We start from the raw sequence: 15,999 nt of genomic DNA, 5'->3' as shown, positions 1-15,999 counted from the left end.
TCTCATAGATGTACAGAATCAGAAAAAAACAGTTAATCTATTTTTAGATATTTGAAAACTGAATGTAGGTGAATGTAAATCACTCCTGATGCCAGGGGGTCAGTGTAAATAACATGTTTATCACACATTATTTAGATTGTCCAGCCCCAAATTAGCAATTCTATTTAAATATGTTGTTGTACTTGCACATAATCTATAGGATGTCAAGTCAAATAGTCTAATTATTTCTTTTCCAGATAATGAATAGCGATGTGTAGTAAAGAAAGATGTGTGTGGGTTAACTAAAGGGGATTGATATTCCTTAAGGACAGGGGGACAGACTCAGGGTTAGGAGATAACTTCTGCATAGTCAGGGGTAACAGTCTGTCAAGTACCTATAGTAGTAGTTAGTTAATGTCTTACATGTCCACGGAGATTTGGCAAATATGGACAGTATCTTCACATGATCCCCTTACATTAACCCATTTTGGGCGGGAACCCCTTTTGGTGTTAGCATTATGTTATGCTTTAGCTATTGAAATCTGATAGCAGATCTACAAGCTCATAGCGCGCCACCGAGTGGCGCGATACGAGCTTGTAGGTCTGCTATTTTTTTTAAATCGAAGAACGACTGACTGTCAGGATGTAGAAGACATTTTTGAATCTGATCTCAGGTCAAAATGGGTTAATCTAACAATTTAAAGATGATAAATTGGAATTTAGTAGAAAAGTATGTTGAGACAACGTGGGAACAAAGACTGTTCGCATGTGGCAGAAGCCAAATTTAGCATAATCTTTTCTCCATTGCTCTCTTTCTTCTCTCTCCCTTTCATCTCAGTTGACTCTCCTCTTCCCCCTTACCTCCTACTAAACTCCTTTCTTCTCCCTCACTCTCTCTCTCCCCATCGCTATCTCCACACTGTCACGGCTCTGCATCTGTGGAGGAGAGATTATAGGTAACAATTTGACATCAGTAGGGCTCTTACAGTGATCATAGTCATGACACAAGCTCTCCCAATGACACCGGGAAGACTTGTAAAGAAAAACGAGGCTTTTTCAGAATAATCTACAGGGAACCTAAACCCCTCTGCACAGCAGCCGTTGGATTACCATGGTCCTTGCCTCTCCTTGTGATACATCCTCGCTCTAATAATCTGCTTGCATGGGCTCCAACAACAAGCTAAGCACTGCCTGTCAGCACGGGAAGCATATCATATTCAACCTTATAATTACACTTTTTTTTAGCTGTGTTTTGTTTTTTATTAGACTTTTTTACTTGTCTTACTAAAGTTGTTTTGTTTCTTGTGTTTTTTAAAGCATGTGGCTCTCAAACTCAAACCTTTTCATGTCAAGGACACTCAAATTAATATGTATTTGGTCACTGACCCCCATCTGAAAGGATTTTGTGCCAGGGACTCCCATACAACATTTGTGTCGTTAAAAACATTTGAAAATGTCTCATTTTAGAATGTTGATGCCTCGTCATTTGGTAACTCTTCACCTCCCTCCTCTCTTCTCTCCAGTCGACTCCCCCAAACCCAAGACCAGCACTGTCCGTACCGCTACCAGCACTAGTACCAGCTCTCCCCGTGCTGCTGCTGTCCGCACCGCACCCACCAAAACAGCCACCTCTTCGTCCACTGCCACCACAGCACCAGAGAAGAAACCCCTGGTGCCCCGCGTTCCTCGCACCAATTCCTCAACCAGCGCACCCACCACCGCCGGCAGCACGAGAACCACCTCCCGCCCTGGCACAGCATCGGGCCCTGACGTACGTAACGCCCGCTCCAAAATCGGCTCCATAGACAACATGAAGCACCAGCCAGGGGGAGGGAAGGTACGTAAATAAGGCCTTGGTTACTTCAGATGTCCTCAATAATCATGTTCCCCCCTTTGAAATGACATGAGTGCAGTGGCGGCCATTTTCCAAATGATTCCCTCTGTGGCAGTATTAGAAGGTGATGAGTTCACCTGTAGATTCTTTGGAACCTATCCTATCTTCCTCCATGTTTCCTCATCCAACCTCCTTATCTGTCTTTTCTTGCCTTTCGTCTTTGTACTGTACCTCCTTTTTTTTCTTTTTTTCTCCTTTATTTACCCAGGGTAGTAGCTGAGCACAAGTGCTCATTTTCAGCAACGCCCTGCACATAGACAGACACACACATTAAAACCTGGGAGCTGACCAGTACAACCTCAGTCTTATACTGTTGGCCACGAAGCAGCTCCACTGGAGCAGTTGGGGGTTCAGTGCCTTGCTCAAGGGCACTTCAGCGGTGTTGGGTGAGTGATGACCAATCACTTCCCGACCCAGATTTTTCCTGCCCGTCAGGGGAATCGAACCGGCAACCTTTCGGCAACAAGGGCGGTCCTCAGTCTAACCCTTAGGCCACCGCTGCCCTATGGTTTTTCCATTTCCTTTTTACCTCCTAAGCCTACAACTGTTCATCCTCCACCTACTACTCCTACCCTACTTCTCTCTCTTCCTCCTCACATTCCTCTCCACTCTCGTTGTTGTTGTTGTTGTTGTTGTTGTTGTTGTTGACTCAGGCCCGGGCTTGTCTCCTCAGGTGTCCACTGCCTCTCAGAACAGGGGCGATGCCTCCAAAGAAACCAGCCAGGGCAAAGTGAGTTCATACCCCTCCATTACCACTCACACCACCACAAACCTCTATCCAGCCATTCTGCACTTGTAGGGCAGCATTGATCCAGCCATCCATATATTGATCCATCCAGCCACGCACCTACCTACCTACCTACCTACTGTACCTACATGTATCCATCTGACAGACATTTATTGTGTGTTCATTTTTGTTTACAGACAGACATACTTCCAAATTGATCTGGTGGAGTTTAAGTAGCATTACAAAGCAATAATAGCATCTTCAGGTCATGCTTTGGTTTCACTTGGTGTCACAGATCCCTTCAGTAGTGGTGTTTTTGTGTGGTCATTTACTCCTCCCTGACTACCGGTTTCACTCATTTTTGCCTACAGGTTAGAGATGGATAGATAGATAGATAGATAGATAGATAGATAGATAGATAGAGATTAGACCAGATTAGGCCTTTCCTGTCGTTGTGGGATGTTGGTCTCTCCTCGTGCTTGGTACTGAACCCTAACATTTTAAGTTAATAATATAATAAGCTCAATAAAAGTTAACATAATCCTTGCATTTTGCACTTCATTGTCAGTGAACACTTTGTTACTGTCTTTTCAAAATGTGCACAGTTTAGCTCTGGAGGTATTAATCTAACTGAGCAGTAGCTTTAAGAGCTTTAAATTAGGCATTATTCCAGTTCTTTCTGATGGTGTTAAAGCTGGCTGACAGTAAGGTGCTAGAATTGTCTACGAAACATATTGGCTCACCTTGAGCATCTTGGCTCCACGTGCGTGCGTGCGTGCGTGCGTGCGTGCGTGCGTGCGTGCGTGCGTGCGTGCGTGCGTGCGTGCGTTTATGTGCAATCCTATTGTTGCAACAACTTTATATAAAACAATAAAACTCTGGTTTTGGGTTGATCAGTGGCCGTGTTTTGGTATACCGGTATGCTAACCCATTTCTCCTGTGCTATGAAAGTAAATAGCTGACAGAAATGGAACGGGAGTCTATTTTCAAAAATCTATTTAATGGCTTTCCTAAACAAACACATATGTGTTATTCCACATATGTTAGAGAATGTACTGTGTAACAGAACATTTCTCTACTTATTGGACAGGGGCAGGTCCATGTGTTTTGATGCATGCGTGTGCTATTAATTAAAGATCCTGTGTGGCATCCTGTAGCTCGCTCTATTTCCCCCTTCAGATTTGGGCAAATCTATACGTGAATTATTTTTTAATATGATCAGTGGTACCATTTTGTCTTCGGTGGTCCGTGCAATTAACCCATTTTGACCTGAGATCAGATTCTAAAAATGTCTTCTACTTCCTGACAGTTTTCTGAAAAAGCTATGTTTCTATGTCAGTCGTTCTTCGATTTTTCAAAAATAGCAGACCTACAAGCTCGTAGCGCGCCACTCGGTGGCGCGCTATGAGCTTGTAGATCTGCTATTTTTCAATAGCTAAAGCATAACATAATGCTAACACCAAAAGGGGTTCCCGCCCCAAAATGGGTTAAATGCACCTATTCTGATATTCGAAGACAAAGTCACTTTCAAATATACTTTTGCCCTGGTCTCCGTTCCTTTCTCTGTCCCCTGTCTTTTCCTCTCTAACCTTAACCATGGTGTTGAATACTCCCTCCTCTTCCTCTCTCTACTCCTGTCGTCTCTTGCTGCTGTGCTGTGACCGTTTAGGTTCAGATAGTCTCCAAAAAGCTGGACTTCAGCCATGTCACCTCACGCTTGGGCTCCAAGGACAATATGAAGCATGTTCCTGGTGGAGGGAAAGTAAGTACTGGCCCAGCCGTCGGCTAGAGCTCGTACTACAAATGGCCCTGTACTGTACTGTACTGTACTGTACTGGGCCATTTGTCACTACAGTAAGTACTGGCCCAGCCGCTGGCCAGAGCTTATGCACTGGGCCGTTTGTCACAACAACTCTGACTTTACTCACCGTTGAAACGTTGTGTAAATACGTGAGTAAAGGTGGGACAGTTAGTGTTTGTAGAGTAGACCCACAATTTGGGCAAACGTCAACTGGGAAACATTGACGGAAGGCATAGCAGGGGTTTAAACCCAGACTCTTCTCCCTTTATAGCTCCCAAACTATGGAATGAACTCCCCATTGCACTTAGAACTGCAAACTCACTCCCAATCTTCTGCCGTAGTCTGAAAACTCACATCTTCAGACTCGCCCGTAGCACGTGCCATAGCACTCGCCCTAGCCTTGACGGCCTTGCAGGCGCATGCAAAGGCTAAAATATGTCATTTAGATTCTATAGTGTTCTACTATTAGGCAGATGTTAGGTTAGACAGATGTTAGGCTCCTAGATGACTATTTATATGTACTTGTGTTGTTATTGTTTACTGTAAGTCGCTCTGGATAAATAGCGTCTGCTAAATGCCTAAATTGTAAATTTAGGCAATGATCTTTTAGGAAACTGCAGTTAAATGTTACCTATCATAATTCCCCCAAATCCACCATTGGGTGGCAAAGCAATGGGGGTGCAGGGTGCAGGCACTTGTTCACCTAGTGGCTCACTGTTCTTTTTTTGGTCCTTTAAGAGCAGAATCAGTTGTGTGATGATGTATCGACCAGCACGCTAATCATCCTTTTGCACAAGCGCAATTCTTAGTGTTCATTTATCTCTGAGTGTAAAGATCTACCACTGCTATTGATTAAACTAACACTCAAATTGTTGCTGTGCACTGCAGTACTATCCCTCTTGCCACGTCCCCTTTCTACTGTCCCTTGCTTCTGTAGACCCTCCTGTCCTTTTCTGTGCTGTCCTGTCGCTAACTAACTCAACAACAGTCAACCAAACTAGAGCCCGGCCGATATATCGGTCTGACCGATATATTAGTTAAGCGTTAGTTAGCATGACACTTTCTGTGGACATTTCCCCCTTATGTGGGTCAGTTCTGACCTCCACAGTTACTGGGCTCAGAGTCAGACTTGTTCCATCTCCACAAAGGCTACTTTTGAGTGGATAATCATATCATCACAAGAGCTAAAGGTGAAAAACCAAGGCTGTGTGTGTTTGAAGTGGAGTTCACCTGGGAGGTGACGACAACACGAGACATCACAGACATCCACACAGGGGACATTTTACTGTGTTTCTCTGTAACTGTCCTCTCCTGCATTTAATTATTTAGGCTGTAGTGGCTTTCTTCTTACTGTTCTTATTGTGCTACAGTGTTTGTTGACACACAAATTATATCTCTTAGGAAATACTGTTACCTTTGCTTGCTTGGTTCTTGTCATCAAAGTATACTATCTATCAACTTCTTTGCATTGTTGCCCTTACCTTGACGAAACAAAGCAAGCCATGACCATGAAGCCAACCAAATGGAATAACTAATATTTTGGTATTAAATCACTGGAAATCAGCTTCTGCACATATCAAAAGAATCTGAGAGCATACTGTATGTTACTATAGTTATAGTTATTAGGGGAATCATCTGTCTCACATGTCAATGTACTTTGGAGTAGCAGAAGGGTTAATACATGAAATGTGCCTGAATTAGAAACATTCTGAAACATACTAAAATGTTACAGAATCCATTTAAAATTGGTCTATTCATTTATACGTATGCATATAATACTGCACATAGATGATGATGAAGTCTTTAAATACGAATTAACAGGTGCAAATACTCAACAAGAAGGTGGACCTGAGCAAAGTGACGTCAAAGTGCGGTTCCAAGGACAACATCAAGCACAAACCTGGTGAGGTGCTGCTGGGAATTGTAGTCCTGTCTGTGTTACTATGTGACCTATTTAACACCCTAATCGTCCAGGACGAAGTTCACCGTCCGTTCTATTAGTAACGCCCGGCGCCCAAGATGAAGTTTTATCCAAAAGACAAAGTTTATTGATATGAAAACGGATCGCATCGCTCCACAGCCTGGGAGCGCCTGTTGTGCAATCCTCGATGTTGCGCAACAGTGAGATGTCATCGAAAATGTTCCCCCCCTGTTTAGCCGACAACAACGAAAATCTTAAAACGTTAATAACTCGCGATCTAAATCATCCCGTCTAATTATAAAAAAATATCCTGTGTTAGACGGCCCTCCGCTGTCCAGTCGCTAGTCGCGATAGCACCTACGGTTCATCTGTGTGAGTCATGATGACACCAACTAGGTCTTTGTTTCTCCTAGGCGGTGGTGTTGTGAAGATCGATTCCCAAAAAGTGGGCTTCAAGGACAAGGCTCAGTCCAAAGTGGGCTCCATGGACAACCTGGGCCACTCACCTGGTGGTGGCAACATCAAGGTGACATTATCACTTCCAATTGTCACCCTTTAACCCTGATTGCAGCCTCTCTCTCTTTCAATCTAGTTCCTTCAGCTATGGTTCACAAAACCACAATATTATGGGCTTTACTGTTATGGGTTGGGTTCCCAAATTGGCTTCAGGCTTACTCCTCATTTGGAAGCAGAACCACATACCGGTACGACGGTCCAAGTGGATCTGGTGTGATGTCACCTGTCCCCTCAGCCTACAGTATTCCATTTGTGTGTTGTTGTGATCATTGTTTCCATGACCGCATCATTCATATACTTGTTGTCATAAAGTACATTTGCATGTTCAGTCTTCTGGAAATCACTCATGTCTTTGATAAGCTAAGAATGAACAGCAATCTATAGTGTTACAGGGGTGGCGCCTTTTTGACACCTGAATTCCACTTTGGGATAAAGATTAAATTCATCTTTTTATAATAGGCAATTTTAGGGGGGCGCAAAGGGGGCAATTGTAGATGAAAAATACAGCTTTTTCGTCACAACTCATGTCACATTTGCCATTGACATGAAAGGATCATATACGTCATATGTGTCTGAGCAAATCGGCTTTTATAAACAGTGCAACTGTTTTAATTCAGCTCGGTCAGATGTCAGATGTCAAGCATCTGCTGAATTAAATTTATAAAAGCCGATCACATAAGTTTGATTGTATCTTACATGATTATGATAAGATCAGTTAAAGTTAGTTAAAATGTGTTATTACTTCATATAGAGTGCCCCTCACTTCACCCTGGTGTGATTTTTTAAAAGGTGTTTGGTACCGCTAAATATATATTAAATATATATTCCTGCTAGCAGAGGCAAAAACCACCTCTACTGTGGGAGTTACCACCACTGCAATCTTCCAATGGATTTTCGGCTATGGGTTTTAGATACATTACTAAGAAAATAAGCTCTGTGTCGCAAACAACGGCTTATGATTTTAAAAGCTTTTATTCAAGATAATCTCCACAAATCAACACAGACTTATGATTGTTGAACCAAGCGCACAATTGATTACACAAACTTTGCAAGCCAATCATAGCCATGTCGGAATGGAATATGAGACATGTGACAGATACGTCTTGATCACATGACTACAGAGATAATGTATGCAGATTTGCGTGAGGTTTTTTTTAGGACAAAAGAAGTCTGGAGTGGCTTATTTTCGGTATCAGCTGGTAACAAGCAGGAGTCTATCCTCGTTACAATGCGCTAGGCCCCTGGGAGACAAAATCTCTAGGAGCAATAAACAAAAAATGTGTTCTGCAAAAATCGGACTCCGGTCACACACACACACACACACACACACACACACACACACACACACACACACACACACACACACACACACACACACACACACACACACACACACACACACACACAAATAAATTGCCTAAAATAAATAGCATCAGGTGTTTATATAAAATATAATATTGCAGTTATTCAGTTTCATCATTTTTGCACATTTCTGTCCATATTTTTGCTCCATAGCTGCCTTTGTTTCTTATACATAATCTATTCCATGCCATGTTTTTCCAATGTGTCTATTATTATTACATCCACCGTTGAACAGCCACAACATTTGAGTTATTTTTGTAGCATTAATTCCTTCATCTCTCCACTGTAGCCTGGCTCCAGATCTGTGACAATATTCCTTGCCAAGGATTTTTCTTTTCTTTAAAAAAAGATCTGCATAAATTATTGAACCGACTACATGTCGTCACTGTCAGGCAGAAACCATTTCCTTCCAGTAAACGGGTTTCAGAACCTGTGTTTCCAATTGTTCCAATCTTGTTAAATCTGGCATCCCAATTTTCATCAAGTCATTCTAGGCAATTTTATTATTATTATTATTATTATGCAAAAATAGCAGATATACATGCTCACAACATGTCACATGCAACATGTTACAAACTTGTAGGCTTTTTTGCTACGTTTGCAAAAGTATATAATAGGCCATTCATTTATGAAGAAAGTATGGAGATGCAAGGTTTTTACTTTATATTTTTTACTTTCAATCACATAATTATAGTCATAATGTTCAGTCAAAAGCCCTGCGAGAGTTGGAGCCAGGCTGTTCCATCCCCATCTCCACCGATTGACACGCCCCTGCTGTATGTGTTTCTAGGCTGAGGGGGCCAAGGAGACAGAGGAGGGGGATGGGGCTCCACCAAGTGGTACCCCGGCCCCAACCTCTGAGCCAGGGCAGGCAGGGAGCCCTGCTGCCCAGGAGAATGGGCTGAAGGAGGGGGTCCCCTGTGGTAGCGAGGGCCTCCGGGACCCCCAGCCTCTGGACACACGCATCCCAGAGACAAGTAAGTAGTAATTAGGGTGAACAGGAAGGAAAAGTTCCTGAGCCACTGTAACCTGACTCCGCCAGATGGGGGCGGTATAGATTCACAAGTTCACAACACAGCCTCCCTGGAATCGCTGACGCAGTAGATGAACCGAACCGGCCACGGTTCGGACCAATCGGCGGCAGCTACGGGCGGGATCTGCCAATCACCTGCCAAGTAGCTTTGGGAAAAAAAGGGCCTACAGCGATCCCAGATCGATCAAAGTAGTTTGAAACGAGTGTGTGAAATGTGAAGCGAGCGTCTTCAATCTGGCGCAGTCAGGTTAGAGCCCCTGAGCCCTGCAGTTGAAAAAGACCTTTGTGTTTGTGCGTGTCTCTAGTATTCCCCCTTCCAGTTTAGGTAGCCAAATTGCAAACGGTAAAGGAAGCAACACATACTGTATGACATCTTTTTGGAGGTAACACTGATTGACAACACCTGCTTTGGCATTGCTGCTGTAATCACATTATTGTGATTAGCAAGTTTCCACTCCTTTTTTTTTTTAAATGTGGCTATTGGAAGAAACCACACGTATCAGCATTGCATATTATGCTGCTGCCTTCACTGAGTGTCATTTGACACCGCTAGAGTTTGTACCATCTTAAGATTATGGATATTGGAAATCTAGCCTGGAACTAATTCTATAACTCTCATATTAGAACAGTGTACAAAATTCAAGTTTTGGCTTGTTACTTTTTGTGGATTTCTTTCAGAGGTCATGTTCTGCTAAACACTAGGACTAATTGGTGTCCTCATTTGAAACATTCACATTCATCACCAGAAGGACTTTGTGATTGCATGCCTTTATCCGATCCCATCACACTGCAAATTGACACGAAAAAAGCTAAAAACTACATGTGCACTAATCTGACATCACATGAATGTATTTAGAAGCCATTTATGTGCTGCTGCAAATTCTTAAGGCACACGAGAGCAGGGTTGAACACAATGGAAATGATGCGCTACAAATACAGCTGTTTTCATGATCTACTGATTATGACTTTTGTGTTTTGACTTTTGCATTTTTTCTGTATTTGCATGAGTTTTCGGAATGTGCAGCACATTTCTAAATGCAGCGCATGCGTTGTCAAATGTGTGAATGTGTTCTGATTTTGCGCTGTATTTCTTAAATATTGTCTTATCAGATTAGTGCATTTGTTGTGTCAGTTTGCAGCATCATGTCGGACTCTCACAGCCACTTTGAACGTGTTCTGCAGTCCGAAATACCTTACCACCCGTCATCTTTTGACTTCTTACTTTGCAGGCATCTAATTCTGATTTTCTTGCTATCCCTCTGTCCTCCTCATTCCAACCCCCACAACATCACCCCCTCTTACCCAACTCCCTCCCCCCCGTTAATTCTCTCTCGCTGTCTTTCCTCCTCTGTTTCCAAACCTTTCCGATGCAGATTGAGTCTTTCAAGCTCAAATTCCGCGAGAAAGCGCGTTCTCGCACGGACCACGGTGCCGACATCATCATCACCTGGCCGGCCCTCATGGGCAACAGCCCCCATCACCAAACACCCCCCCGCAGTGTCTCCCTCAACGATTCCCTGTACTCTGCAGGCTGTCTGGGTTCCCTCTCTGCCCCCTCCCTCCCCTCCCTGCTGGAGGTTAGGGGGTCGACAGTAGTGCTCTAACAGGACTTGATCCTTCTCATGTCCTTCATCTTCATCATCATCTCCTCACAGCACTGTTCATCCGTAAACCCCACCCTGTGAATCTGTGAATCAGAGCCCCATCCCAACCCCACATCACTGGTATAACAGATCTGAAAACTCCCTCTACTGTCAGAATTGTCATGTCACAGTTTGGTTCATGTTTGAACTTCGTCTTTAGATTGTGAATACACTACCCTCTCTTCCTCCGGCGCTGCTAGTGCCCCCTTTCGCCCCCATTTATTAGGCTGAGCTGACTGTGTATTGACTGAGCATTGGGGGCCGGTTATGAGCACGTGTGAAGGAAAAAAGAAGGGATTGCAAGGTTTCAGATGGATTCCCATTTACAGTATACACACTGGTGTCTGGCTTCACATTGTTGGATCCTCTGTCGTTGTCCACCCCATACCCTTAACAACTACAGATCTCACTTCATCCATGAACTGACCACCACTTCCATAATTATACATGGGACACCTTCCTGGACTCACCTGTGGCTTCCGTATGCAGAGTCAAATGTGTAGTGTTCCTTTTATTTGTGACCGTAAAAGCGGGCTCTCGTGTGTTTTCCAGCAATCGCTGACTCAGCATATTCATACTCACTGTTCATCTCAGCTAGTTCCTCACTTTCCATTTGCATAGCCACACATCTCTCTGTCTCTCCTGTCCGTCATAACAGCAGGCACCTATACAAGCTGACAAACACACAGAAGTTACTAGACTACTAGTAGGCTGTTTGAACTGTTTAGGCTATTTAACTCTTTATTCTCTGTGTTTGTGATGATGTGTTTGAGTGAATAATACTGTAACAATGAACTTTGGTGTTTTGTTTTGTTCTGATCTGATCTTACTCTTTATTTTTATCTTGTGCTCGACGACCTCTTGTTTCCGTTTCCCTTGTCAGTTTCGTTTTGGTTTTAAGAAAAATGTTTTGTTTCTTTATTTATTATATGTTTCGTCATGTATTGCGTAATACGGTGGATGGTCCTTTTGCCAATAGCACTCAAGAAACTCGTAAACATGCACAGGTTTGTAGAAACCGAGGCACACAGTCATTGAGAGGAAACGGGAAGTTCAGAGGGCAGAAGGATGTGTAGAAAAGGATGTGAGGACAACGGAGGTCGAAGGAAAAGAGAAAAGTGACATTTGAGGAATATTGTATTCTAGGACAGAATAATAGCATTCAAACTAAGGGGGGCAGGACATGTTATAAACTGAAAGAGTACAGAGGATAATAGAGGAAGCCAACTCAAGTGTTGATGGTTTTATTGGGAATGCTGTCCAGAGGGACATGTGGAAGATGTCCCCACAGTTGAAGGAACTACTGTGTGCCTTGTCCCGCTTCCCCAAACACTGCAGTACACAAGCATGATGGATGCTCACAGTGTTGAGCCATTCTCCAAGGAGAGACAGACGGACAGATAGAATGTCATAGACAATAGTTGACAAAACGAGAAATGGTAGAAGAAGCTGTAGTGAAGATGTACCATCTGTCTGTCCCGGTAGTCATGAATAGGGTTGTGGACCCATTTGGGGTGTTTTTTCCCCGTTTTTTTAAAGGGTTATGGTAGTATGTTTATGGCAGTTGGCAAAACATAAGGTTTGACTGGATGGAAAAGGATTTATAAATACGTATTAATAATTAATTTTCTTGTCAAGGTATTGGCAGTGGAACAGTCGATGTGGCTTATCTTCTACTCTTGTAGCAATGTATTGAAGTATTGCCTCCAATTGCCTTTATAGTGCATGGCTATAGATAACATAATATGCCCAGAGCTGAACGCCTTTGTGCATTATGACTTGCAGTGTTGTGGTTTAGTACTGTATCTCTGTCCTTGGGGCAATCCTAGATATAGTAGCTTTCCTTATTACAAAGTCAAACAACGATTGAATGATGACAGGCAGAAATAATTATTTTGTATTTGTTGGTAGCAGTTCTACATGTTGAACTCTTGAACAGACAATGTAGGATTTGCATTGCTGCAATCCATGTGCAGACTTCTACAGCAGGAAATTGGAGGCGACATTTGCAATGAAGCACAATAATGCAGCAATAATGGATTGTCAATCTATTATCCTCCATCATATAGAGATTTATTGAATACATCCCGTTCCTGTTCCTGCATCAGGTTTATTTGAATCCACACATTTCCCAGCCCTGAAGTGCAAAACACAGATATACAGTACCATGGAACTGCAAAACGCAAATTAAATTGACACTTTTTGTAGAGACAAGATAGGGAGAGGGGGCATGAATACAAATCAATAGCACCTTAATGCTTGATTATCAAAGAACATCCACTGTGATGGAGCAGTGTAATTTGATTTAAAAGAAAATAAGTTGTAATATTCCCCAATAAGAGCTTATACTAGTAAATACCCCTTTTTTATTTGTATTTTCTTCCCAATGAACAAAATTATATCCCTTTACATTTGAGGAATAACTTATCAAGCCAATCGAGAAGGATGTGCGTGTTTTGACAGAAATTGGCAATAACCTTTTACTGAGCGATAGTGATTTCTTCTAAAACATTTAAAAGTTTTAAATATGGATGTAGGAATGCTTTTTTAAGTCCAGTCCAGGGCAAGATATTTGAAAACAGCAGCTGACGCCGTGGATAGCTTTCTTGTGCCACGGGTTATCGCCTAGTTAAGATTTTCCTTGTGCCTGTTTGCAGCCATGTTATCTTCAGCTTTTATCCCAGGGTTTTTGTTCTTGTCGTTCTGTTCTTTAGCACTCTATTGAGATTGCACACAGATGTATATAGATATGTTACCGTTTATGCACTCTGTATCGCCACAGGAACAAAAAAATTACTTTCTCATACCAAGTGTTGCTGGCCAAAAATGTCAGTTTTCTTTAAATTGGTTATTTTCACAGAGCGACATAAATTAGGCTTAAGTTTGTTAAGAAGAGTAACTTTATGTTCATCTACCTTTAATGAGTTTAATTATAGGAAGTGTTTTATCATTCTGACTATTACGATTATTAATATGATACCATTATTATTATTATTGGGCAAGTCCAACTTTTTATAAGAAAGGGGTCGTTAAAGAATGTCTTTTGAGAAATAATGTACTAAAGATGCAACACTTTTGTATATGTATTTATCGTTGTGTTTCAGTTGCTACTTGGGGTTTGTGCTGAAAGTGTTCTATTCCCTGGGTGGTTGATAAAATCAGGGCCTTTTAGTGCAGCAACGTTGTCTGTCTAGTACAGCCTGTTGCACAAATGTGCCCTGAGGTTCCACTTTGGAGGGGGGAGGGTGTGCACAGCAAGGTTTTGCTCCAGCACACAAGGCTGAAAATCCCACATAACAGGCTTTTTAGCAATGGCGCAGATTTTAAATTTTAGCTGGCATGGAAATGTTGAAATTAATTTTGGAGAAAGTCTTCTGGTGTGCATTTACACATAGAAACAACACCCAGGTAAAAAAGTAATACCAGAAACCCCAGTCTTAAGAACTGAATATATTTTGAATTGCTGGAAATGTATCTTGATATTAACATGCAGGATACAGTGACCTCTGTGGGTTGGTACTGGTAGGGAAATACAACAAAGAAGGATGCTTCTGTATGAGTCACATTGGACATAATGACACAGTGGACCAGGGAATTCCTTGTTAAAGCAGGGTTTGGGGGGTTAAGGGTAATTTACGGGTTTTTACTTTGGGAGTGTTGTTGCCCATACTGTTTTGGGGCATCAATACACATTGGCCCTTGCAGTCCTACACAATGACACAGCAATACACTTGCATATATACCTGCCCTAGAGTGTCACAGACATCCGCACCCTAACACAAACCTTGTTGAAGTTTAAGAAGACTAACTGTAGCTGTCAGGTTTGGCTTGTGTAATAAAGGCTCCTAAGTAATCTATGCTAGGAGTATAGAGCTGCATCTACCACTAGTGCACACATACACATACCCAAACATGCAAGCGTACTAATAGTTACAACAACACTTACTGTACCTAAAGAGCATGATGAAACACTGGGGTGTGTTTGCTAATTGCTAGACATACATAATTTGCAGAATTTCCTTATAATTTTATTTTTGTTTTGTTTTTCATTAATTTCAAACTTTATTTTTGGGGTTTGAAAGAAGTGTTTATTGTGATTACTTGTTAATTAGTATTGTGATTATTAAATATGAAATAAAATGCATAAAACTGTTAAACATTAGACTTGTGTCTTGATTGATGAAACATTTCATGTAATTTTCAGTATGAACTGATAAGAATCGAACTATCAAATAATTCAATTCTAGTAGGCCTACATTTAATAGGAACTTAAAAGTGTGTTACAGTAAAGCCTTTCTTGTCTGGTAAAATAAAAACCTTGATTCAATCTGGCCTCTATGCCAAACTTCTAATAAGTATGCATCGCCACTGGTAAGGTTAGACGGTTTGCAAAAAAAGCACAGAATCGTACAGTTTAATACAAAGTGAGACAAATATACAATACTTTGTAGAAAACAAACAAGTACTAATCAAATGAAAAAATATGTACAGTAAACATTCTGAGTGGGCATTTATGGTGATAGACTTGGATTTGTTTACAGGGGCAAGTTCTGAATTGCAGCCACCTGTAAGTGCTCTATTAGAGATGTTTTGAAGTAGAGTTGGGATGCACATTTTTGATGACTTTTATGGTAGGGCATTATTTTGGGTTAACCTGACTTGTGAAACAAGTGTGAAGCAAGCTTCTTCCATCTGGCGAAGTCAGGTTAATAGACTATAATAGACTGGCACTAAAAATCTATAATCCGGTCTACACCACATACATTAATTTGTGTTGGTGACGGTCACTGACGGGCGAGACAGTTGCTTCTCTATCTCTAACACTGAATTGTTTTTGGATTCCTTCTATTGACCATGAACCATGGTCATTTCTGTGTACAGTACACACTGTACACTTGTATCTGCTCACTAATTTCAAAGATTTAATTGCCTGTGAATTATGTAGGGCACATTATGGAATAAGGCCTGCCCTCAACTTGGACTAAAGGTCCTCACACCAGGAGCGCTTATTGTGATTTATTTGCATTAATGAACTGCTGTTTGTGTCATGGGTACATCCTAGATGCCTAGGTGACCCCGGGTCAACTAAGTATATTGCCTACGTGGTTCAGTTCTTTATTATA

The 15,999-nt window shown here is 41.9% G+C and overlaps 1 protein-coding gene across 1 annotated transcript in view; it reads left to right on the top strand.

Annotated features, from left to right (window-relative positions):
- Window positions 1-10,766, top strand: part of LOC306913025 (uncharacterized protein) — a 126,038-nt gene extending 115,272 nt beyond the window's left edge. Inside the window, exons 13-19 of the mRNA XM_079489524.1 lie at window positions 1,503-1,816; window positions 2,547-2,603; window positions 4,270-4,362; window positions 6,223-6,304; window positions 6,736-6,848; window positions 8,991-9,177; window positions 10,607-10,766. Coding sequence (XP_079345650.1) covers window positions 1,503-1,816; window positions 2,547-2,603; window positions 4,270-4,362; window positions 6,223-6,304; window positions 6,736-6,848; window positions 8,991-9,177; window positions 10,607-10,611 — 851 coding nt within the window. The 3' untranslated portion in view covers window positions 10,612-10,766. The remainder of the gene's footprint in view (window positions 1-1,502; window positions 1,817-2,546; window positions 2,604-4,269; window positions 4,363-6,222; window positions 6,305-6,735; window positions 6,849-8,990; window positions 9,178-10,606) is intronic.
- Window positions 10,767-15,999: the final 5,233 nt, after the last annotated feature.

The sequence above is a fragment of the Electrona antarctica genome (assembly GCF_951216825.1).
Source record: "Electrona antarctica genome assembly, chromosome: 20".
Classification (NCBI taxonomy): Eukaryota; Metazoa; Chordata; class Actinopteri; order Myctophiformes; family Myctophidae; genus Electrona; species Electrona antarctica.
The sequence above is the reverse complement of the archived record's forward strand: the minus strand, read 5'-3'. Positions and strand labels throughout refer to the sequence as shown.